This window comes from Cheilinus undulatus, linkage group 4 (assembly GCF_018320785.1).
Source record: "Cheilinus undulatus linkage group 4, ASM1832078v1, whole genome shotgun sequence".
NCBI lineage: Eukaryota > Metazoa > Chordata > Actinopteri > Labriformes > Labridae > Cheilinus > Cheilinus undulatus.
In genome coordinates this window covers 49,147,640-49,171,711 of record NC_054868.1, presented here as the reverse complement: position 1 = coordinate 49,171,711, position 24,072 = coordinate 49,147,640, and the positions used below count along the sequence as shown (strand labels likewise).

The 24,072-nt window shown below is 39.2% G+C and overlaps 2 protein-coding genes across 2 annotated transcripts in view; one reads left to right on the top strand and one right to left on the bottom strand.

Annotated features, from left to right (window-relative positions):
- The window catches only part of ncf4 (neutrophil cytosolic factor 4), a 60,965-nt gene that overhangs the window by 13,373 nt on the left and 23,520 nt on the right, over positions 1 to 24,072 (bottom strand). Inside the window, exons 6-7 of the mRNA XM_041784766.1 lie at positions 20,458 to 20,506; positions 6,288 to 6,386 (exon numbers count right to left, since the gene is read on the bottom strand). Of these exons, the coding sequence (XP_041640700.1) occupies positions 6,288 to 6,386; positions 20,458 to 20,506 (148 nt within the window). The remainder of the gene's footprint in view (positions 1 to 6,287; positions 6,387 to 20,457; positions 20,507 to 24,072) is intronic.
- The window catches only part of pvalb7 (parvalbumin 7), a 70,782-nt gene continuing 53,122 nt past the window's right edge, over positions 6,413 to 24,072 (top strand). Inside the window, exon 1 of the mRNA XM_041784767.1 lies at positions 6,413 to 6,547. Coding sequence (XP_041640701.1) covers positions 6,544 to 6,547 — 4 coding nt within the window. The 5' untranslated portion in view covers positions 6,413 to 6,543. The remainder of the gene's footprint in view (positions 6,548 to 24,072) is intronic.

Below are 24,072 nucleotides of genomic sequence, written 5' to 3'. Positions count from 1 at the left end.
AACTGTTTTTAAAGAGATAGTAACCTGATTCATCCATGAATTGTGTCCAAGACTACTTCTCCAAGCAGACTCGGGCAGTTATCTTGTTATGCAGCAGGTTATTTTTAAAGCAATGTAATTTATCCCTTCAGTTAGGTGGTAAGGAGGTTGAAATGATCCTTTTGTCTTTCATATCTGGCATCCCTCACAGAAGCTACTTATAAACTACAGTGTATTTATTTCTTATTGTCTCTAAATACCCAGCGACTCCTCAGGTTTCTCTTTTTTGGTGAGTTTGAAACATTTACCTTGGTGCACCAGTCTGCCAGTTGGATTTGTCACGTTTTCCACCCACAGCCGCTCTGTCCACTGACTAAATCAAAGGCACTCAGTCAACTTTTCACAAGTTGTAAGTGTTGGATTAACCTCACCCTTCCCAAAAAAAAAAAGACAAAACACTTTGTATTAGCATGGAGGCAAAGCTGCCAAAAAGGATTAACAAGATGCTGTTGTGCCGTGTTGTATTAGATAAGCAGATTATCAGCATTTTCTGTTACAATTTTTAGATCTCTGTAGAAAGCCAGAGGCAGAATAAGTGCACCGTCCTCCTCCTCAATGTTGATTCTCACTCTCTCTCTCCCACCACATCAGCTTCCACCTCCTCCCTCTCTCTCTCTCTCTCTCTCTCTCTCCCACTCACCCACTCCCAGCTTCTCTCTCACACTCCATCTCAACACCTTGCACATTTTTACACAACACGTTTCATGACCTTACTTTAAGTACTCTGTGACAAAGCAGAATTTCTACGACAAGTAGTCAGCGGCACCAATGTTCCAGCGTAGCTTCTTTGTGTTGAACAGCTAATTAAAATGTCCCACATCCCGCTTTCTGCAGTGTGTAACCAGGACATCTTGTTCATTAGGTAATTGTTCCTCTGAAGGGAAACCAGAGCAAGGCGCCTTGAATCGCTGGAGATATTTTTTGGTCACTGTGCTCAGTTAGGATGAGAGGAGTCCTAGTGTTTTCTGAAGTGCTGTTATAGTTGGTAATTAACTTTGTGACTGCAGCAGCTTTCAGTGAAAGAAGTAAAATAGAAATGGAGTCTTAACGATCAAAAACACGTGGATTCACCTGTAAAGAGAACTTAATATCAACCAAACTTGAGATCTGGCTGCAGAGATAAAAAGTTTATTCACATTAAATGCAAATTATGTAAACTCCTCTGTCATGGGGCTCTCAATCAAAACAATAACAAAAGACTTAGAGTAAAGACGCGCTGCTCAGCTTCACCATTCTCCACTGTTTACTTTTACTGATCATTTAAGGACTCTGTTCTACAAAAATCTCAACACGGTGTATTTACTAAAAAGTAACCCACCGTTTTGGTTTAATTTTCAAAACATAATGATGCAGAAAAGCAAGTAAACACTGTGAGCAATCCCAGAATGCTTCACAAGCTACTCGTAAAGACTTACTCGTACTTGTACTTTTGGGTCAGGGGGTTATTGACTAAACTGAAAAACCAAAGTTAGATAACTTCACATACCTAGATTAACTCTAAGGAAAAGCTCTAGGCAGACAACTGTATTCTATTTTCCCTTTTTTGACCATTAAATCCTCAAAAACTAATTTTTTCGAGTGGCTGGCCAAGACAACAGCAGCACAGTTAAAGATTCTGATGAACGATGAGCAACCTGTAGCAATACTCTAGCATTTCAGCTAGGGTGCATCTACCACAAAAAAGAGAGAAAGTAAAAAGAAGCCCCTCAAAATGTCTGCAATGTTTGTTGTTCTTTCTTTCCTGTTTGCACATTCACATGTAGCGGTGTGCAACCAGAGGGTAAACAACCTGTGCCAGTACATGCACGTGACTAGCTTATTGAGCTAGAGACATGGCAGAGAGGACGGCATTATACTGTGGAATTATCCTCATTTTGGATTTTTGGATGACAGGATCAAGATCAGCATAAACGGGCAGCATTAAGTTTAGAAGCTCCTGTCTTGTTTTCATTGAATCAGCTGTGCAGCTGTTCAAATCATGCATGGTTATTAAGCACAGTTGTTGTGTGACTCTCTATGCCTCTGCCCAGTTTGTTTTCTAGATTGTGTGCATTTTAGAGAGCTGCAAAGGTTTTTACGTCTGTTTGTGATGATGTCAGGCTGCAGATTATGGGCTGTAAATTTTGCTGTACAATGACGGTAGAGTTGACGCATTCTAAGGCAGATGTTACGTTGTTATGTGACGTTGCTGAATTAGTGGTTAAAGGGTTTTATTATTTATTTATTTATTTATTTGTAACATGGGACAATGAACATTAATGGACATGGACATGTAAATGTACCAGATTGTAGCCATAGCTAATTTCCCCACCAGGTTGATGGTATGTACAACAAAGAGTCCATTAAAAATCTACATAAAAAACACCAAAATCAGACAACACGGACAGTACAATAAAATACAAAAACCCAAATATAACGATACACTAGATCAGTGATTTTTAACCATGAGGCCACGGCCCATGGTTGGGCCGTGAGCGCCTGCTAGTGGGCCGCCAAAAAAATCCTTATTTTTTATTTTTTTTTCCTGTGGGCCGCGAGGGCCGCAAGGAGTAAGTATTGGCCGCGAGACGCTCAGTTGTAATACACCTCCCCGCCACTTGGTGGCCGTAATGCGTTAGTCAGTTGACTAACAAGCTCAAACAAGCAGAAGAAGACAGCCGCGAGTCTAGAGCAGAAGTTATGAATAAGTTTGTTGATGTAATGAATGAGTTGTTTATAATGAGGTATAATTTCACACACTCACTGATATGAGGCATAAGGCTGTAGAGCAGTAATACTCAACTCGCGGCTCTCGAGCCACATGTGGCTCTTTAGTAACCAGTTGCGGCTTACTTGGAAAAAACAAAACCTTAAGTAAAACCCTTTATGAAGTTAAACACCGTCATCAGTAAAGATTCACGATAGGTCACATCAATAAATCTCTTACCCACACACAGGAGACTGGCTTTAACTTCCAAATTTAAGCGTTTATTATTTTAAATCCGTATATTATTATTGCGGATGTGCTCGACGGAGGAGTGTGTGTTAGAGAGGAGAGAAGAGGAAGTCCGCCGGTGGTGCGTCTCTTCAGTTTGTTCATTCATCGAGGTGTTTAATCTGAAGCTTCCCATTTCCTCGTTTTAACTTTTTCTCCAGCCACATCCTGCCGATGCTCTCTCACACACAGATCTTATGACAACTGTGCCGATGTGCGTCATCAACGAGCATAACTCACACGGATCACACGTGGAGATGACGTCATATCTAGTGAAAGTTGTCCAAACGTGGGCGTTTTATTTGATCTGTAATGCACTAATGATCATAAATATTGTCAAAAGAGCAGAAATATAAAACCAAAGCTCCAAAATGAGGCAGGGTGAAACGATGTGTCTGGAGAGCTGCAGGTGTGAGGCAGGGCTGGTTTTCGTCATTTGGAGGCCCAGGGCAAAGACCAATATGAGGCCCCTCCACCTTTAACTAAAGAGTTAATAGGAAGTGGAAAAAAATTATAACGTATCTCTTTTATGTTAATGAAGCCACAGAACTCCAGTAAAGGCCCCAGTGTGAGCTATAAATACCCAAATAGCCAACTATCATTCATCATTTTCTTTGAAAAGCATCTCAGAGCTCAAACTCAGCACATTCTAATATCTACAAAAGTCTTTAGGCCAGGTGGAACTTTCATAACGCTGGTGTTGGGCCAAAGACTGGTACCTCCAAAATGACCACTTTTCAGGGAATGAAAAAAATGTATCTTTTGACATATTTTATTGATTTAAAATTAGTTAAAACCACTGGCAGTTAAGACTGACCAATAGCACTGATTTATAAAAACAAATTAAAATCATGAAAAATTGAGATACAAGGTTTTAGCCTGATGTCTGTGATAAATAAAATAAAAAAATAAAATAAAAATCAGTGACATATTGTTTCATCTTACATTATACAGACATTTTTATCCCATTTAACCTCATAATTATCCACCAATCCTATGTTTTATTTCATTTCAACTACAGATTATCAGATCTATTATCTACCTTAAATTCCTGGTTTATATTGTGTCTCTCGCTAAAGTTTTTTTTTTCAACAATGTGGCTCTTCGGTAAAATAAGGTTTAGTACCACTGCTGTAGAGACAGGCACGGTTCTCTGTTATTGTCTTAAATACTCATACATTAACAGGGGCACAGCAGTACTCGTATCTCTTTTCCTCTTCCTCTTCCGTCTGATCGAGGTACATTAGATATAGTTATTGAATACAAATCAAATCAAGTGTATGATTACCAATTCAGTGTTAAAATCTAAATGGGCCCCGGTTCCCTCTGTACTGGAAAGGTTGGGCCCCGAGGTCAAAAAGGTTAAGAACCCCTGTACTAGATTGCTGCATGACCTTAGCTTAGGACAGAGCAGAAATAAAGTGACCATTGCCGTTAAAGTGCATAAGGCAGATGACAAAGTGCTGTAGTGCTAAAGTGCGAGTGTGCTGATATATTGCACAAGTTCATGAGTGTGCTTAAAGAAGAAATTGCACACCACCCTTGGTCTGGTTAGTTAAAGTGCTAATATTATTGCACATAGCTATATTGCACATAGTTAGCATTAACAAATGTGTTTATGCATATATTATTGCACCAGAAAGCATACATAAGTGTCCCTATGTATGCAATATTGCACAAATTATGCATACATAACTGTATGTAAGTATGTATGCTTAGAGATACTGAAATGGTTAAACATGGTCACAAATCTGGTTTGTCCTGAGCCACGCTTTCAGATTACCCTTGAAACTTGGAAAGCTGGAGCATTCCCTGACTGAGAGTGGTAAAGTGTTCCACAGTGTGCTCCCTTTGAAAGATATGATATTTTGCCCAAATGTGGAGCGCCTAAGAGGTATCTCACAGTCCCCTCTAACAGTTGCTCTGGCCAGTCTAACTGAAAACTCACTGATTGTTTTCTGTTTGATGTAATCATTTAGTGGCGGCGGTGCTAGCCCATGTAAGATTTTATATATCAGACAGGCAGCAGCGCGTCTGGTCACATTCCCTACCAGCTACAGCTGGACCAGGTACTTGATACCAGAAACAAGAGCCCGCTCAAGCCTCCCCTACCCATCTGGTAAGTGAAAAAATAATCCAAGTGCAATGTTCTTGCACTGGAGCCTCATACTCATTCTACATCTCTTTTTATTTTTAAGATTTTTTTTTTGCCTTTTCATGCCTTTAATTGATAGGGGAGGACAGTTGATAGAATCAGAAATGGGACAGAGAGTGGGGAGAGGCATGGAGCAAAGGGCTACAGGCTGGATTCAAACCCGGGCCGCCCATGTACATGGGTAACACCTTACACAGCTAGGCCATCTGCACGCCCATACTCACTCTGCATCTCTATCAATTGGGCACGTTTTGGATGGCGCAAGTGTGTTTTGAGCTTAAGACTAAGACTTAATTTAAAACAGCAAGCTCAAATCTATTTACTGTTTGAAATACAGTTAAATCCCTAGCTTAATATCAGGTTTTTGTTGACAATGAGATCAATTTTCAAACATATCTTAGAACAATGCAAACCAAAATCTCTTTACTTCTGCTATACAACCATAAATACTATTAACATTAACAGCACAGTGACATGCTTCTGTTTCTCTCTACTTATTTCTAATATTTTTCTGCAACCAGTATGCATGTGCAACTGCTGTGATGTAATTATGGTGTCTGCTCCTGCTGGTCCATGCTGGTAACCTTGAGTGCAGGCAGAGTGGTTTCTTTAAAACATGGTGAACATTTATGGAGAAATACACAGACAATCAAAATTTAAATTAGACTTCAGAAATCTTTTTATATTGTTGTCAAGCTTCTGAAAGAGTTGAAAAAATCCTCACTTTTCCTCTCCTCTCTTTTCCCTTTTACTTCTTCTACAGCATCCTTCCCTCCCTTCATTCTCTCCTCATAATTGTCTCCCTCTCTTCTCCTCCATCCCTCTCTTCTTCCCTCCTCTGTTCTTCCTCGCCTCCACCGTCCCGATCAAGATGCCTCCTTCTCACTTTCCATTTTTTCTTTCTTCTTGGCTCACGTTTCCTCTCCCCCTCCACCTCTTCTTTATCTCTCCTTTTCCCTCCTCTCACTCTCATCTGTCTTTCACTGCTTTCCACTCTCCTCCTCTTCTCTCTCCCTCCCTTTTTCTCTTGTTTTCTCTCTCCCTCCTCCCTCACCATTTTCCTCTCATACTCACTCTCTCTCTCTCTCTTTCTCTCTCTCTTTCTCTCTCCGTTCTTACCTCCAGCCAGTCGGCGTTGACTCGTTTCAGCAGGAAGATCACCTCTCCCCTCTTCAGGTTCAACTCCGCCTTGCCGTTGCCGCGAAAGTCAAACATCGCCTGGGACAAACCACGCAAACGCACGCATACACGCACACACATACACAAACACAAACACGGGAGAAAGCACACATACAAGTCAGTGAGAGGAGAGAGGAGCAAGGGAAGAAAGAGACGGAGACATTCAACTCAAAGAGAGAAGAGACGGAGAGAGAGGATGGGTAAGAATCATTACACTTTTTGCTGATGGAGTACAACAAGTGAGTGACAGGAGGAAAGGATGCAGTGGTTGTCTTTTAAGTTTGACAAAGTTTGCAAGTAATGCACAGAAAGAGTGAAATTTGGAGTGAAAGAAGAGCAATGTGTGGAAGAGATGCAAGAGAATAAATGCACAAGAGAGCGGGGAAAGATTTGATAAGTAGTGATCGTGTGTGCATGAGTGGAAAAGTGAAAGATTGAGAGAGAAGTGATGCTTGAAAGGGATCATGTTCAATCATGCAGCTTCTCTGTGTGAAGGAGACGCCGTGTTTGCAACACTGTGCAATACTTAAAAGCAAAATTTTTAAAGTTTGTGTGCAATGGCTGCAACCAATGATTATCCTTATAACTAATAAATATGTTTTGCTGTATGAAGTGTTGTAAGAATGTGAGAAATTCTCCTTGAAACTGTTCAGAGGATGCCTTCAACTGTCCAAAACCCAAACACAACACTTCTCCCACTATTTCTGATGTTACAGGCAGTAAATATCATAATATAATGTTTGTTTTATGCCAAAATTCATCAAATTATCTGCCATTTTTTTAAAATCATCCATGGCACCACCAACCAGTTCAGCAGTACTCTAATTTCTGGAGAACTTCTCTGTCTATGTAATCTACTTTCTAAGTTTTAATGCACTGTTTAAGTGAGTGAAAGAGTGCATGTGAGAGTCTGTGAGAGACAAAGTAAAAAGCATGCACGTAGAGTTTGCAAAGTGGCAAAGCCTGAGGAGACGAGAGTGCGAGTGCATGTAAGCGAGATGCTCGAGCGTCCTGGTGAGCATCAGTGTGTCCAGAATAAAAGCCTGCCAGAGCTGAATTTGCATTTAGAGTAGAACTCAGTAGAGTCATCAGCGATGTTTTACACATCTCGCTGTCCTTCTGCAAAGAGACTCTTGAAATAGACAGGTGATGGAGTGGCTCATTACACATGCACACAAACATAGAACCCTAACAAAAGGTGTTATAATGTTATAAAAGTACAAGACAGAAAGAAAGGTGAGCAATTACACATGAGCAACAAATCAGAGAGAGAATTACAGCAACAAGAGGAGAGCAATCAGCAACAGAGACAGCGAAACTAAGTTAGAGTTGGGGTATCAGGAGAGGCACAGCGAGACCAAAAAAAGAACAAGGAGCGGTTAAAGCAGTGGGAGGGAGGTGAGATGAGGAGGAGGAAGAGGAGGAAGAGGGGGAGGAGGAGGAGGAGATAAGAAAAGTGAAAGTTAAACAGCGGTGCAAGGCTGCAGAAGGCTGATAGATTGCCGCTGTTTTCATGTGGATGTTTCTGAGGGTGTGTGATTATCCTCACAGGACAGTGAGTGAGTGAGGGTCAAAGATCCATCCTTATTATGTAAGAAGAGTGGAGAGGAGTGAGAAAAACCAACAGCATTAATACTCATAGATGTGTTGATTTCAGCGCCCTCTGTAGATGAAGTGGTGCAGTTATGCTGCTCTTCTTCTGCACATGCATGAGCAGTTTTCTCCTGCAAAGTAAATCCATTTGCTTCCATTCAACAGAGATATCACATGAATTAATGATAAAAGTGACTATTTTTAATGCATGGTTTCTAAGTCCCACTGCAAAGGACTCTCAAGACAAACAACAAACGGTGACGTCAATGGTGGAGGGGAATCACTTCCATGCTTCCTGTCAATGCCAACCCCCTGTCCCTGATGAGAACCAACATTAGTTTTGGCAGCTTTCTTAAAGTTAAGCTTAGTCTTCAGATTAGTTTTAGTCACACCATAGTCATTTTCACTCTTGAAAGTTGTTTATTGCTTTTAGTCCAGGAAAACTCAAACTAAAACAGTTTTTTCTTTGAACTAATTTAATAGCCATATCATAAAATTAAAAAAAAGGTAAAACACTCCTAATTAGGTACTATTAAAGATTTAATTTATTAAAAATATACTAATGAAAATACTGACATACCTTACAAGTGCAGTGTAGAAATATGGATTAATTAGTGCCGGAACAGCCCAGCACAAACATTTTAGTCTTGTTTTAGTCTGCATAACAAAGACTAAATTTACTTCAGTCAGGAACACTCTCATCACACATTTGACTATTTTATTGCTCAGTGGATCTAAATGGATGCTAAATCACAGCTCTTCCAATACAGTGGTGTATTTAAACATTACATACTTCTTACTTATCCCAGCTTGCATTAACGCTGACGCACCACGCTACTTCTGCTGCTGGCAAAGTTTAACCTCCTCCACCCCAGCCTCCTCCTTTATAGCATAAAGCTTGTTACACCCTGATCTTGAGATTCATGCTGCTCAGAATTGCCTCTGAACTGTTTCTATTGTATTCAGTACACACTGTCAATAATGTATCTATCCATATGGGGCTTTTAGCCATGTTCTCCTTGCAAAGTCAAAGCATGTTGCCTGGCTAACCCAGGGAGCACCATTTGAGCAGAGCCTTCTCTGCCAAGTTAAACCGTTTATTTATTTTCCAGTAAAATGATAAAATGTTTGACAAGAGTGGTCCTGACTGAACAGCTATTTCAGCTCTATTTTTCTGAATCGGTAGGATGCATGTTTCAGTTAAAGTGAACAGCATGCAATCATTTTTTAAATTGCACTCAAACTATTTGAAACTCATCCCTTAATCTGCAGAGTTTTCCCAAAATCAAGACAAAAGGCTGTGTTACAAAAAACACTTGAACATGTTGTTTTGAGTTGGATTTCAACAGAATTTTAAAGTGTAGGAAAGTTTCCACACTCTGGTTTAACTTAGAAAGTTATTCTAACATAAATGTACAAGAAAAAGTTGAAAATGGTTAAGTACTTGCTACTTAACAAATACTGTTTTTTCGGTTACTTAAATTTTAATAAAGTTTTGAGTTCCATTTACTCATTAGGGATAATAGTGTAAATTAGATACTTTAGTAAGAGTCTACTCAAAAATAAATTTCCACTACTTAAAAACTTCAACGTAATCAGTTTCAACAAATATTTTGAGTATGTTCAAATTACTCGGTTTAACACTGTAGCTATTGATCTGTGACAGCAGAAGCTGTAGTCTGACTGCCTGTTAACATGTTCGTTACACATTCACTATCTTATTTACCACATTTTATATGTTAAGATCCAACACACATAAAGTGGATGAGGTCAGTTTATGACATCATTGATCGCAAGACGGGATTGTTCGTCCATTTTGACTTTCTCATTAAGCACTGTTTATTTTGGTGGGACGTTCTCACATAGAAAGGGGCGGGGCTGTCATAGTTTGGGTAAAGTACCTGGATGGGTTGCTGTTATAAATGTGTTCCTCTCTGACGTTTATTTCTTTGATGAGATTCTGTAGAAGTAAAAGTGAGCTTGTCTTCTTGTCAGTTAGTGAACCACACAGAATGAAGCTGTCTTTAAAAAACATAAAAGCCAACTTCTTTGTAGTGTACAGCAGGAAGCTTTTCTTGCCCACCAGGGGGTGCTTGAATGGGTGTGATGTCACCTGACAAAAGTAATCAAGGAAAGGAATCAAAACCATTATATTAGAATAAACTATGAGAAGAGTGTGTGTCAGTGAAACACTGGGTGTGCACACGTGGGTGTGTGTGGGGGTGTGTGTGTCCATAGAAATGAGAAGGGGGCTGATGAAAGATAAATGAAACTGGGGAGAGAGGGAGCTTGCTGGATTAACAATCCACTGAGATTACACCAACCCTGAGGATACACACGCAATCATAAAAAAATACTTACACATTCTCCATGAAGCCACAGCTGATAGTATTAATTATTATTCCAGATACTGTTTTATTATAGTGCTGACCTGCTGTTGGCTGTAATTCACAGTATTTGTGAAAATGAGTTGGAGGCGATAAGATAGTATCTACAACACCAAATACAAACCAACAAAGCAGCTCTCTCTGTATATCTCCTTCATATTTCTCTCTATATCCCCTCACCAACATTGTAAACATTTATTTTCCCTTTGTCTCTATGTCTACTGTTCCTGTCACTACTGTGTAGCTAGTTAATCAGGAAAGTGACTGAAAGGTGAGGTTTAAGAACTAACTGCTGTAGGCTATAGAGTAAAATGTAAAAAAGGAGACCGTGTTCATTGCTGCAGCATGTGGTAGCATGCATTTTACTTTTAGATTAGTATGATGTTAATGTGGCTGAAAAGGAACAGATATCGAAAGCAGGACTTTTTAGTGAAAATTCATTTAAAAATTCCTCATCACTTCCAGAAGAGTTGCAAAATTTTTGTATCAAAAAAAGACAAAAGTGCACTAACATGGCAAATGACAGAATTTAAACTGGCATTTCATGAGTTTAAAGCATAATTTATACACACAGAAGGTAAATTTCTTGACCAGGTAGCAGGAAATCATGGAAGGGATTCCCTGCTACTCCATCCCTCCAACCCTACATTAAAAGCAAACTCCTGATGGACAATAGTCGAGGTGAACAAGTGGAGCTTGGGCAACAGATTGCACAGCCAATGGCAGGGAATAATTTGGATTATCAGACAGGAATGAGATACAGCAACAGGACAGCTACTTCCTCTAGCAGTTCCTGCTTCCTTGTAGATCAGTCTTTGACATAATATCTGATGTTTTCATGGAAATGATTGACATGTTGCACCTCTCATGGTGTCGACACATCCCTTTATGACGACAGAAATTAAGGATTTTTCTTTCCTACTCCTGCTCTCTCCTTTCCTTGACCTTGTGATGGTTTTCATGAAGATTAGAGACGTAAAAGTGTTGTTAAAAACCGCTGTTTCACTGTGACAGAACCATCTACCGCAGAGGACATTACAATAGGTCTTCAGGGCAAAAAGTTTATTTATTAACATCTTTTTTTTTGTTTTGTTTTGTTTTTTTAGAAGAGGGGCGTAGGGGAAGCAGGAACTACGGTTACCATTGGCTCTTTGCCCACCCAGCATTCTTTAACTGGCTTGATCTGACAGAGCAAAAATGGTAGATGCTACAAGTGGTAGGGAGAACCGAGTGACTAACTTTAGGGACTGTGGAGGTTCCAGCGGCATTGAAGTCTGAAAAGTTTAACCAGTGTCAAATGAGAAAGGAGAAAAGGTAACGGACAAACAAAAATAAGCAGACACTGCCTGACTGTGGTGACACACTTGATGGAGAATATGAGTAACATAAAGAGCCACCACGAAGATTCACAAAGATATGAGGAACAGAATCCAGCCAGGCCAAAAGATTCCTCGGAAGTGTTCACAATCCTACTTGCCCACAACACTATGAGGTACTGTTGTGTACCTCGTACCATACCTTGTACAGTACAGATTCACAAGGTGTATCTGTGAATATACCACCAATGACCTACACCTGTTTTTAGTGGTAGACAATAAAGGTTTAAGAAAGTCTGTAAATGCGCTTGAGCCAAATCATAAGTATATCTATTTAAGCCTAATGTACACCTACGTAATATCGTGTATTAAAAGTGCAATTGTTGTTTAATAAGTGCCCTAATAATGACACTTTTTTCCCCCAAGTCTTCATTTGTTATTTTGTTTTATTTTTATATCCCAATAAATACCATACCGTAGACTTGGAATTACCGTGGAGTTATCATACTCTGAGACTGTGATACCTTTATATCCAGAATCAAGACCAAGGACAAGTAGATTAGAAAGAAGTTTTGGGGTCACATTTTAAACTTTTCAAATGGTCCCCATACTTTGTCTCAAACTGGAACTAAGGTATCATTAACAGCTCGTTTCACAGAAGGAATGGATTGGCTTAAAATGTTGATAGACAGGAGACACCGGCAGATAATGAGGGAGTTTACCAATGAGTGTTGACCCAATAAAGGCCAACGTACTGGTCAATGCAAGTTACAATAGTGAGTATAAAATCTACCAGTGATAAAACAAGGAGAATTCTGATAAATGGAATCCAATCAATCTGCTGTTGGCTGTAATTCAGGAAGAGTAGCTGAAAAAGTAGCATGTGTATGGAGTGTCTCCATGGTCTGAAACTGGCAGTATTTTAGCCTGGACATTACATTTTCTGTTCCTCATTGACAGGCAAACTTATTTCTGTTAAAACAAGTGAGTTGTGGTCTTAGTTCCTTGATTAAGTTTCAAACATGTGGCCTTAAAGACAGATCTAGAATCAGCCACACATTCAACAACATTGGACACATTCAATTTTGGTATCACCTGATACAGACAAGCTAATATCACCAGCATAAAATGTTCTGCATTAAGAAAACCAGAAATGTATTTTTAATGCTGTTCAAGATCAGTTTGAGACCAATTTGAGGCTTGCTAGACTACTTTCAAATCAGAGTAACTGGGAGAAAGCTTGACTGTGTGAGGATGAGGAGGGTAGTATTGTATCATCTGCATAAAGATGGAACTTATATGTTTGTAATGTAAAGTAAACAGAAGTTAAACCATAATTAATCTCTGGGGGTAATCCTTTGCATATCCATTAATTATCTTTGTACTATCTGCAAACATTGTTTGAGTCCAACTGTATTATAAGAAGCCCAGGTTAGGTAATTATGTAAACAATTACATGGAGCATAAATGGGTTGTTAATGTTAAGTGGGTAAAACTACCCGTGTGGGTAAACAGGTCTTCAGAGCCTTCAAAACTTGAAGATTTGGCCAGCAATTCAAAGGTTTGGAACCAAGCTGTCACGATTTGACAAGATGTTATTATCTGTTACTCAGACAGTGATTGATTGACTGATAATTACTGGGAAACAAGTAGTGCCTTTTGAAATTTTGCAACATTACTCATCAAGAATTCAGGATGAAATCTGTCATAGAAGAAGGTGAAACCTCAACTTTCTAATCAGTCTTAAGAAATGTGAGGAAAAATCGGTTTGCACATGTTTTAAAATTTGCCATGCAACACTGTCAGCCAAATTCACTCCTCCTGCTGTGTATACCTACGTCTCTCCAGAGCAGGTATTTGTGGTGTTTTACCTTCCATGAACAGCAAAGTGCTGGTGCTAAAAGGAGCCACTCAACCCATGGGCTCAGCCAGCCCTGGAGCAATCATCTGGTACAATTAGGCTGGCGCCAACTCCGCCTTAATGAGCTTGCTAAACCCTTAGCTCGTTAGTTTGGCAATGGGGAGATGGAGATTAGAATTGAGTTTTTGTCTCCCTGACGTTAAATGAAAGTGTGTTTGTTGGAAGTAGATGGCCCACTTCCTACAGGGATCATAGGAGGACACGTATGCAGAATGCTTCGCTGTTATTGACCAATTGCATTGCAGCTGTAATGTATGTGACTGTTCAGTCAGCATCTCTGGGCTTTGACTGACAAGGAAAGGTAACATGTGAAATGCCCTTGTTAGTCTCCTTTGAGAAGCCAACTGTTCTGTAACTTCACTTTAATATCTTTTCTATTAGGTTCCAGAAAAAGAATGGGGCCCTCTTAAAACTCTGAAATATAACCCCATATGTCCATTCCTGTTCGCTTCTTCTTCATCTCCATGAAAACCATGGCCACTCTAAAACCTTAATTTGTTTTTTAAACCATTCAGAGGTGGACTAACTGGTGTGTTTCGGATTATTTTCTTGCTGCATAACCCAAGTAGGGTCAAGCTTCAGGTCATGAACTGATGGCCGGACATTCTCCTGGATTTTCTGAGAGCAGAATTCCTGGTTCCATCATTTATGGCAAGTGGTCCAGGTCCTCAAGCAGCAAAGCAGCCACAGACCATCACACTGCCAACACTGTGTTTGACTGTTGGTATGATGTTCTTTTGATAAAATTCTGCGTTGGTTTTAAGCCAGATGTAAAAAGCCACAGCTTCCAAAAAGTTCCACTTTTGTCACAGCCTGATGCACCAGCTATTTGTAGGTTCTGTGTTAGGTTATAGTGTACAGTACAAACTAAACCCTAAACATACGGGAAACATAATTACATAATTCATGAACACTTTACTCCATATATTCAAGACTTGCAAGTGTACAATACATATCTTGTGCAAAGATCTATAATCACAGGTATACAAACATACATTCACACATACATTTGAAAATGAAGAAGAAAAAAATCGCTAATTAAAAATATATTTATAAACGTCTAAGATACTTCCAGGATAAAAACACCATCTCTGCTAACACCCTACCTATCCATGAGTACATGATTGACTGACTTTTAAAAATTCCTTTAGTTTTGATTTGAAGTTTTGGTGACTTTGGTTTACTTTAAGGTTGGTTGGAAGTGTATTCCATATGTTTACTCCCTTAATAGCAAGGGAAGTCTGACCTAAAGAGGTACATCAAAATGGTACTTTACAGTTTCTTGCAGCTGTAGTCCTGGTTAAGGATCCAACTGCCTGTAAAGGTTGCACCATGTCACATAGGGCCTGGGGGGCTTGACCTTGTAAACATTTATGGATAAGATTGGTATTAGCAAATAAGAAGTAACTGTCAAAACTTAGCATATTGAGATTACTCAGAGCATGACAGTAGTGAGATCTTGTAGACTGTTTATTTCGTATTTTTAATGCATGAGTATATAACCTTTCTAAGGGTTTAGTCACTGAGGAACTTGCCTGTGACCACGAGGTGAGGCAGTAACTAAGGTGTGAGAGAATCACAGCGTGCAAGAAAGTTTTGGCTGCATCAAATGTTAGGCAGTCTCTGAAAATTAAAAAATGACAAAGCATTTTGAACAGGTGATTGCCAAAGCCTAAACACAGAGCCAGTATAAAAAATACTGACATCAAGTTGTGAAATCCACAATAACATGAGATAATTTAATGGTGGATAGCATAAATTTTAGCTCCTCCTCATCCTCTGAGTTACCACTCTTTAAAACTATCACAATGACAGCCATATTTGACAAAGGACTTTAAACCTTGTAGAAGGTTTACATCCCTTAGGAAGTAGATGTAATTTAAGTTGTAACTTAAGCCTCATTGAAACTATCTGGTGCACTGGTGCAACACCTTAAATATTAGTAAGTTGTGAGCTCCTTTGTGAGTAAGACCTGAAGGTCAACATAGTTTATGTTTGAACTTTGGCACAGCTGCTGCAACCCATAGCAGGGTTCTTTAGGGACCTCCTGGATGAGTCAACAATGCGCACTTTGGGTAATTTTGGAAGGCCGGCCACTCCTGGGAGGGCTCACCACTGTTCCAAGTTTTCTACATGTGCGGGTAATGTCTCTCACTGTGGTTCACTGAAACCCAAAGATTAGAAATGGCTTTGAAACCCTTTCCAGACTGACAGACGGATCAATGACTTTCTTTCTTCTTTAATGTCTTTAGATAGGGGTATGATGTGTTGCCTTTTAGATCTTTTAGCCTACTTCACTTTGTCGGACAGGCTCTATTCATGGGATTTCTGGATTAAACAGGTCTGGCAGTAATCAGGCCTAGGTGAGACTGAACTCAGCTTTCCAAAGAATGTGGTTAATCACAGTGAATTCATGATTTAACAAGGGTGGAAATTACTTTTTCACATAGGGCTGGGTAGGTTTGGATGACCTTATTTCCTTAATAAATGAAACAATCATTTAAAAACTACATTTTTTATTTAATCTAGTTTGTCTCTGTCTAATATGAATTGTGTTTGATATTTGAGTGTGACAAATGTGCTCAAAATAAGAAATCAAGAGGGGGCAAATACTTTTTAACAGCACTGTAAGGAAACGAGACACTGCTACTGGAAGCTGTTATTCTGTTGCAACGTCTCCTACATGTTCTGTGGTGCTCAGGTGTGATGGGCCAGGATTTTCTCTGCCATCTACAGCATGTTCTGTTGCCCAAGCTTCCTTGAGGATGGTCCCTTAAGAGTTTGTTTTCATCTGAGGGAGGGGAGGATAATTGAGTAGCAAGGAATCGCTCCCATGATTCCCTGCCACCCTTGATGTCACGTTTTCTTATTGCTTTATTCGAGAGCCCTGTGGCTGCAGAATTGACATTGCAGAGTTAAAGTTTTTTTATGGACTGCTGAAAAACCTATAAACACATATCTCTATTCATCAACATATAGCCAAGAAAAGTCCCCAAATACCTTGAAATATCTTGAATTTAGTTCTTCACCTTTGCAACCATTTGCATCCAAACGCTTACGATGTAGTTCATCAAACAGGAAGAATTGAAACTCTAAGCTGCTCTGGTCAGGACTGAAAATAAGGTGTAATTTCTGCTTAAATGGCTCCCACTACAGAAGATGAAGAGTTGAAGCTAAGTCCATTAGTATCTGCTAGATTTAAAGTTCTCTAATTCTATTTTTCCCTTGCATATTTGCACTCCATTTTTCTCTCTTACACATATCCACCTGGTCTCCTTTTATCCATCTTTTCTTCTTTGCCAGTCTCTTCTTAATTCTGTCACATCAGACAGAACCAGCCTCCAGCCTGGGGATGGTTAAATTCATGCTAACCGAGCGCAGCGTGTCCCATTGACCTTGTTTGATTCTCATAGCGCCACAGCCAACAACAATTACTCATCCTGGTGTTCGGGGCTAAGCCTGAGCTAATACTAAGTGAAGTGGAATGAAGTGTTGTAGCGTAAACGCTCACACCAGCTCTACTGTGACAAATGACTGCATTTTTCTCTTATCCGTTAGGCACAGACCAGCCATTGATTATTGTTTGGACGGAGTTTAACAGCCACTTCCCTGTGCTGAAAAGACACACGACAGGACAAACAACCACACACAGAAGCGCTCTTTTCTCTGAGAGAAACAGAGAGAGAGCTAAAATAAATGTTGAGTAGGCTGCATGCTTCGTGAGTAGTGCACATCACTGTTTTACTTTTGTGTGGGAGAGAGGGGAGGCAGAGAGAGAAAGAGTGAGAGAGGAAAATGTAGTTGTTGCTCTCAGTTTTGCAATAAAACACAACTGGAGTGTGCAAAGAGAAACAGCGTCTATGTGTGTGTTTTATGTATGAGCAATGCTGTGTCTTTTATGTGTAGTGCAAGGTTAGGAAAAAGTTAAACGATTTTGCAAGGGATAATGCGCACATAGTTCAAGAGCTGCAGAAATCTACACACACTTCACCTGCAGACATATACTCAGGCGGTATGAAATGTAGACATAACCACTTACACAGCAGAGCAGAGATGCATCAAATGTGCAAGCACTGCGCTCAATCTTTCCTGAGTCACTGCTGCAGCTAGCCGAGCCATAAAATCCTGACAAACCTGATCAATTAAAAAAGGTGTCACCATAGCAGGCATGGAGTTCTGCAGTGTTGGTTAATCTGCTTTATAATTTCTTCAATAATCAATAAACAGATTACACATCACACAAGAGTGTTATATCAATCCTACACTCAAGATTCATCATCAAGGGCCTTTTGTACTCCTTTACTACTAAATGTAGTTCATTCTACAGTTTAGAGGGGGTTTCTGCTCAAAAATAAAAAAATTAAACGACTATCAAAAAATGTCACTGGTTTCAAGTAGGGCTGTCAAAAGAGTTTAAATGAAATCAGACGTTGCATTCACTGTGTATACATTCCCAAAAAAGCAAAACTGTAGCAAAAAACTTTGATCATTTTGAGCATTAAAAATCTGGTTTATGAGCTAAATTCTGTTAGATATATCCTGGAAAGGATTTGAAAACTACTGTATTCTATTTCTGATCACATTTTTACACAGAGTCCCAACTTTGTTTTTGTTTGTTTTTAAATTTGGCTTTTTATTTATGATGTTGACTTTTTTTATTAAGTGCGGCACTGTTGCACCAATGTGGTCTGAAACGATGACTTCTAGGTTTGAGTGTGCTTATTCTGTTAAATGTACCATTTAACACTGTAACACATTGCAGGAGTGCATGTACAAAATGACTCTGTGATTCCCAAAGAACCTGCATAATATTGCAAATTGTGATAGCAATTACAATATGATGGCATCATGGTATCATTTTAAGTTGCTAAAAACAATACAAAACCTAATTTTTTATCAGTACGCCTTTTAAAATGGCTGAAGCTTTTCGGGAATAAAGTTATTCCTACAGAGTGCAATAGTGGCACCACTGTAAACTTAAAGGGCTGTCTCCAGGCATTTTAGGATTTTTCAGTTTCCACTTCACACCAAAAATATTTGCAGCCTTTTATGTGAAAATGTAACTATAGAGCCAGACTTAGCAAATGCAATTAGATTAACTGCAGCACTAATCCCTGTTTAACATGAAAGCATTTCCAACTTTCCAGGAGTTTGTGTTTTGTTGCCGTCTCTGTGTGTGAGATTGTTTTCTAAGTATTTTCTCCTCTATAGACTAGTCGGTTAAAGGTGATGTAAATGAGTGTGTAACCGCATGAAGAGACAGATGCTAAGGAACATGCTGAATTTTCATTTGCAAATGAGGAACCTGGAGAAAAAAAATGGGACCCAGTGATATAACTGATGGTAGTGCTTAATTTGCTCCTTAAACAATGGTTGAATCATGTGGATTATTGTCAAGGTTGATTATCTGTTCTCCATTATTTATGGCTTAAAACTAATAAACCAAAAAAAAAGAGAAGTACATCCAAATCATAGGGCAGTGGGAGCCTCGTGGTTTCATTTGTGTACAGAGGCTGTTGTCCTCAAAGTCAGCTGCCTGGGTTTGAGTTCTTTTCTAAATGTCTCAGCCCACTGTTTCATCTTACAAAGGCATAAAAAAGCCCATAATTTGCAACTTTCCGACTCTCAACAGAGTTTGCAGTGCAGGCAAAAGCCAAACAATGTAAACTATGATAGGCCATTATGCATACAGATTCAATAACAATGAAAGAATTGCTGCCATCTATTGGTCAGACTTGAATATCAACATTATTACTCATGCAAAAACATACAAGGCACTATTGGTTCACTTTGCCATTTATGAAGGTTGTAATGGAACGTACACTTGATATTTTACTTCTTTGATAAGATCCCTTTTGAGGAAAGCATGGTCATTTTTGTCGCTGGAACTTTTTCAAAAGGCTGTTTGAAGGTTTGAACTTTATTAAGGTTGTGGTGAGACTTACGGTCAGATAAAGGTCAGGATAGGTATTGAGTTTTTGTGATTAAGGTTCATGTTTGCGGAGATATTTTCTATAAGGTCTCTCAAAGGATTAGAAGAACAAACCTGTGACCAAAGGTCAGTAAGGGATTGTGCTTCTTGTACATAGTAGCAAAGCCATATTGCCTCCTTGGAGAATAAAACGGATAATTATTGCAGAACCTCTGACCTGACTGTATTCCCCTCGTGTACACTGGCTGCAGAACACGCACACCTTGACATAGCCTCTAGGTGAGATGACTACAAAACTGTTGTTTCATTCCTTTGTTACAGCGGCAGAAAAATGTGTACAGAATAAAACAACAAGGGGAAGAAGAAGAGAGGGATGATGGATGGATGCAACCCTGAAAAGAGACAGAGGGAGAGGAAAAGGGAAACAAGGACAAGCCTCAGAGTTGTTTAAAGGTGTGTAAGAGGGAGGTGAAGGGAGGATATTAAGACAGGCGGAGGGAGGAGGACGGAGAGAGAGGCTATTATGAAGGAGAGATGGATACAGGAATTAAAAAAGTAAGCGGAGCGAGGCGGGAAGTATTGATGAGGTCAAGCGTGTCAAAGGCAAGAAGGAGGAGAAAAAGTGTGGGACAACATTTAACAAAGAAGCCATCCATATTGATTAGTCACATCAGTCGATAACTTTCTGCCTATTGTTTCTTTCTTATTGTGCTTTTATCCGCCTTGTTATGTTTTCTCACCATGCATTGCAGCGCAGTGGGCAGGATTGTGTTTGCATGCGAGTGTTTGTGTCATGAGGTGATGGAGTCATGCCAAGGGTGCTGATGGGATCATATGGTGCTTCTCGGGGTGATGGAGTGCATTCTGCGTGGTCGTTTGACTTTAAAAGTTGTTGCTCTGTGGGTGGCTATGGAGATTGTAACCAGAGCAACAACAACCAAAAAAGTGCAAGCACACATACCTCGGCCCTGGGGGAGGAGAAGAGGTCCATCTTTGGTTTAACCGTCTTCCTACAGGACAGAAAGAGACGGAGAAATTACAGCAGCATTAACAGGATGTATAACCATCATCTTAACATTTTAGCTCTTTATATTTCCATAATTATGACATCCTATTGTGCTTAGCCATGTTAGCAGACAGCTGGTCTGAAATTTCTCTATGATTAAAAACAAAGGAACCTATGAATTTTTGATGAGGTGGAGACTGATTCCCAATGTCTCTGGTGATTCCTCAGCTATTGTTTTTACCTGCAGATCAGTCCACGCTTGTTTATTGCGATTTTTTTGATGGGTTAACCTGTATTTTTGCTCCCTCTCATGTTGATTCTTGAGAATAATGATGCTTCTCTGAAGTTTAATCTAGCAAAATAACTATATCTACAGTAGTATGCAGATCTTTAGTTAAGTTTGAGCTAAAAACTGAGGTCGAAGTAAGGTGTACATGTGGTTAGTAAGCTCAACTAAGGACATTTGGTGAAGGAGGATTAACACAACCCCAGTCATGCTCTGGATGTCTTTGCATACTACCAGGGGCATGGGAAAATAATCTGTTGAAAAATAACAAAATCTACACCTTTATGGCGCAGTAAGGGTTGATGTGGTGAGTTAGTAGGGGCAGGTAGTAGGGTTGCCACAAGCCCCTGGTCCTGCTGTGGATGTCACAGGGGCCTGAAAACTGCCACCACTCTCTGGATGTTTTACCAGAGTTAAAAAGCCCAGACAAAAGAGATGCTTGACCTTGGCTGCTAAACATCACACGTGTTGACGTGTCAAGCTTGACCGCCCCATTCCATCCCCTCTTGCTCCGGGTTTTTGGCACATCGGGCTCCGTGATGAATCTTTAGCACTTAAGACTTATGCGTGTGACTGTATGTTTTAATTTGTTCAAAATATATGCAAAAGAAAAATCACTCTAATCTCAGCTGTTTTACGAGTGTAGTTGTAAATAGTTAATGTGCTGGAGTTTGTCTAGAGCTGTTCCAGTTGTTTGACTACTAAAAGTGCTTTTACCCATTCACACCACATTCACACACTGATGGCAGAGGCTGCTAAGGTGTCCATCTATTCTTAAACATTCCCGTTCATTCAAATTCACACACGAATCATGTAGCAGTGGGAGCAATTTAGGGCTAAGAGTGCTGCACTGGAATGTGACAGCAGGAGCTGGGGAATGAACCCCTGACCTTTTGGTTGGGAAACAAGTGACTTTAGTTACTGACCCACAGCCAAAAATAATGACCTTTCTGATGACGGTGCTTACTGCTTACTATTGCCATCTTTAGCATTATTCTGGAATTTTCTCAATATAACAATCACTTAAAATCTACAAAAAGGAACAAATGCACAGATTTTATCCAAACATACACCAGAATACAAACTTAGATGCAAAAAGTAATCCTACATCAGCTAACCAGGGCTGTCAAGATTAATCAAGTTAATCGCAATTAATCAAAGCCCACAATTAGTGCACTATTTTTTTTTATTCCCATTAATTCCATAGTCTATTGTCCTTTTCTGCACACTTTGGTTAATCTCACCAGCCTCTCCCTGCAGACACAGTGATGTAAAATAAGTCCACCACTGCTGATTTATGTCTTATTTTACTTGAAAAAACTCACAGAAAGCTCTGTGGACAAGTCAAAACTCATCTGCACTTTGTGGTATCGAACATCTACCTTTCTACTTTCCCGTTATATCCTTTTAAATCCATAACAAGTTCCTTGTTTCTAACTTCATGCCATAATCTTCAATCTACATATAAAAGCAGGACTGTATCCAAACAGGAAAGCAATCACCTTTAGGCACTAGAAATGTCCAAAATGACACAACAACAGTTTAAAATACAAAATAGTGGAATTTTAAAATGCCATAAAAAATTCTTAAATCACTAATAACTACAGAAATTCTGGTATAATCACAATAAAAAATTAAAATATTTTGACAATTCAAGAGCTAACACAAATAAAGACTATTAAGGCTACTTTTCTAGTGCCTTTAAGAGTTAATTTACTGGTTATTAAAGCTTATTTATTTTCCTATTAGGGCTGTCAAACTATCAGTTAAAAAATCATGATTTATTGCAACTAAATAGAAATAGGTCATATTTTAACTCACATGTTTAAAATTCAGCCATTTTCCATTTAAATCATTTTTAAATCCATGCAATGTGCATCAATTATTACCAATGTCTTGACTTGAGCATCGTCATCTTTTAATGATTTTGGTTTTAAGATCAATGTTTTGAAAGAGCGCTCCACTGCTACACCAGTGTGACCTGTAACCCTGACTTAAAGGTGAAGACAGCTTCAAAGAGCTTACTCTGTGAATTAGCTTAACACTGCAATATGCAGAAATACGCAGAAATATGCAGGAGTGCATCTACAAATGGCTCAGTGATGGCCAATGGCCCCAATAAAAGTAACATTATTCATACATTTCAGAAGCTCTGAGAAATTTCTGGAAGCTAGTATGACATTAGCTTAACCACAGAAAACAAGAACTTTATACTGATGGAAAGTACATCAAAGAGGAGCTGTAAAAGGTTTTTTTTAATATATCAAAGGGTGTAAATCCCTTTTACTTGTCCACTGAGATGTCAGGAATTTTCTAAGTGAAATGACAGATTTAAAGAAGCAGTGGTGTCAATATTTCCCATCACAGTGTGAACAGGGAGATGCTACAGTGAGTAGTGCCCTGCTACGTTAATTTAACAACAGTGAATACTACAGTTGAAATCCCTCACTGCAAAATTGATCATGTTTTCTTTTTATTTGCAATTTATTCATATTTGAAACTGACTGAAGGGTCAAGTTGAGCTAGGAGCCTTTGGACTTAGAGAAGCCCACCCATGACATACAGCCTCCAGCATGGCTGCAGTATGTTATTATATATAGAAAAAAAAGAAAAAAGGATTTTAGGACACAAGTTCTGCCTACTAAAATATTACTTAAATGTTTCAGTATTAAACTACCATGTTTTTAATGACAGAAAATAAAGTGAAAAAACAGAGTAAATTTCACATCACAATTCCTAATTTTCATTGGATGTGTTACAACAAAAGAGAGTAAAAGTTAAAGTAAAACAAATACATCCAGTAGTCTCATGATGCATTGATCCTATCTGTGTAAGTAAAAGCAGGTCAGATGCAGAGCAGAGGAAGCGATGAAAGACCAACTTTGCATCATTTCCTGTTGAGAGAGTCCATCTTTACCACATCTCCTGTTGGTGAAATCCAACCAAAGAAAAAAAGGGCCAATCAGGATCCTGAAAAGCTGTTATGAGTGAGGAAGTAAATTGTGAAAGGGGTACCAAGTACATATGATTTTTTTTGTGTACAGAATTTATGTATCACTTCCTCTATTATAGACGTACCAATTTAATGTCCACATCCATGATATGAGTCACTTGTTTGCCAACATGTGTGGATCTTGACTCTACCCCGCTTGGGTCATGACTTGAGTGAAGATTTTTTATGTTTTAATCTGGCAAAAAAGTCCATACTGCCACCATGGATGATTTTGCCCGTTGCCCATTCACAATGACCAAAATGAAACAGACTTTGGGCTCGAGTGCACTCA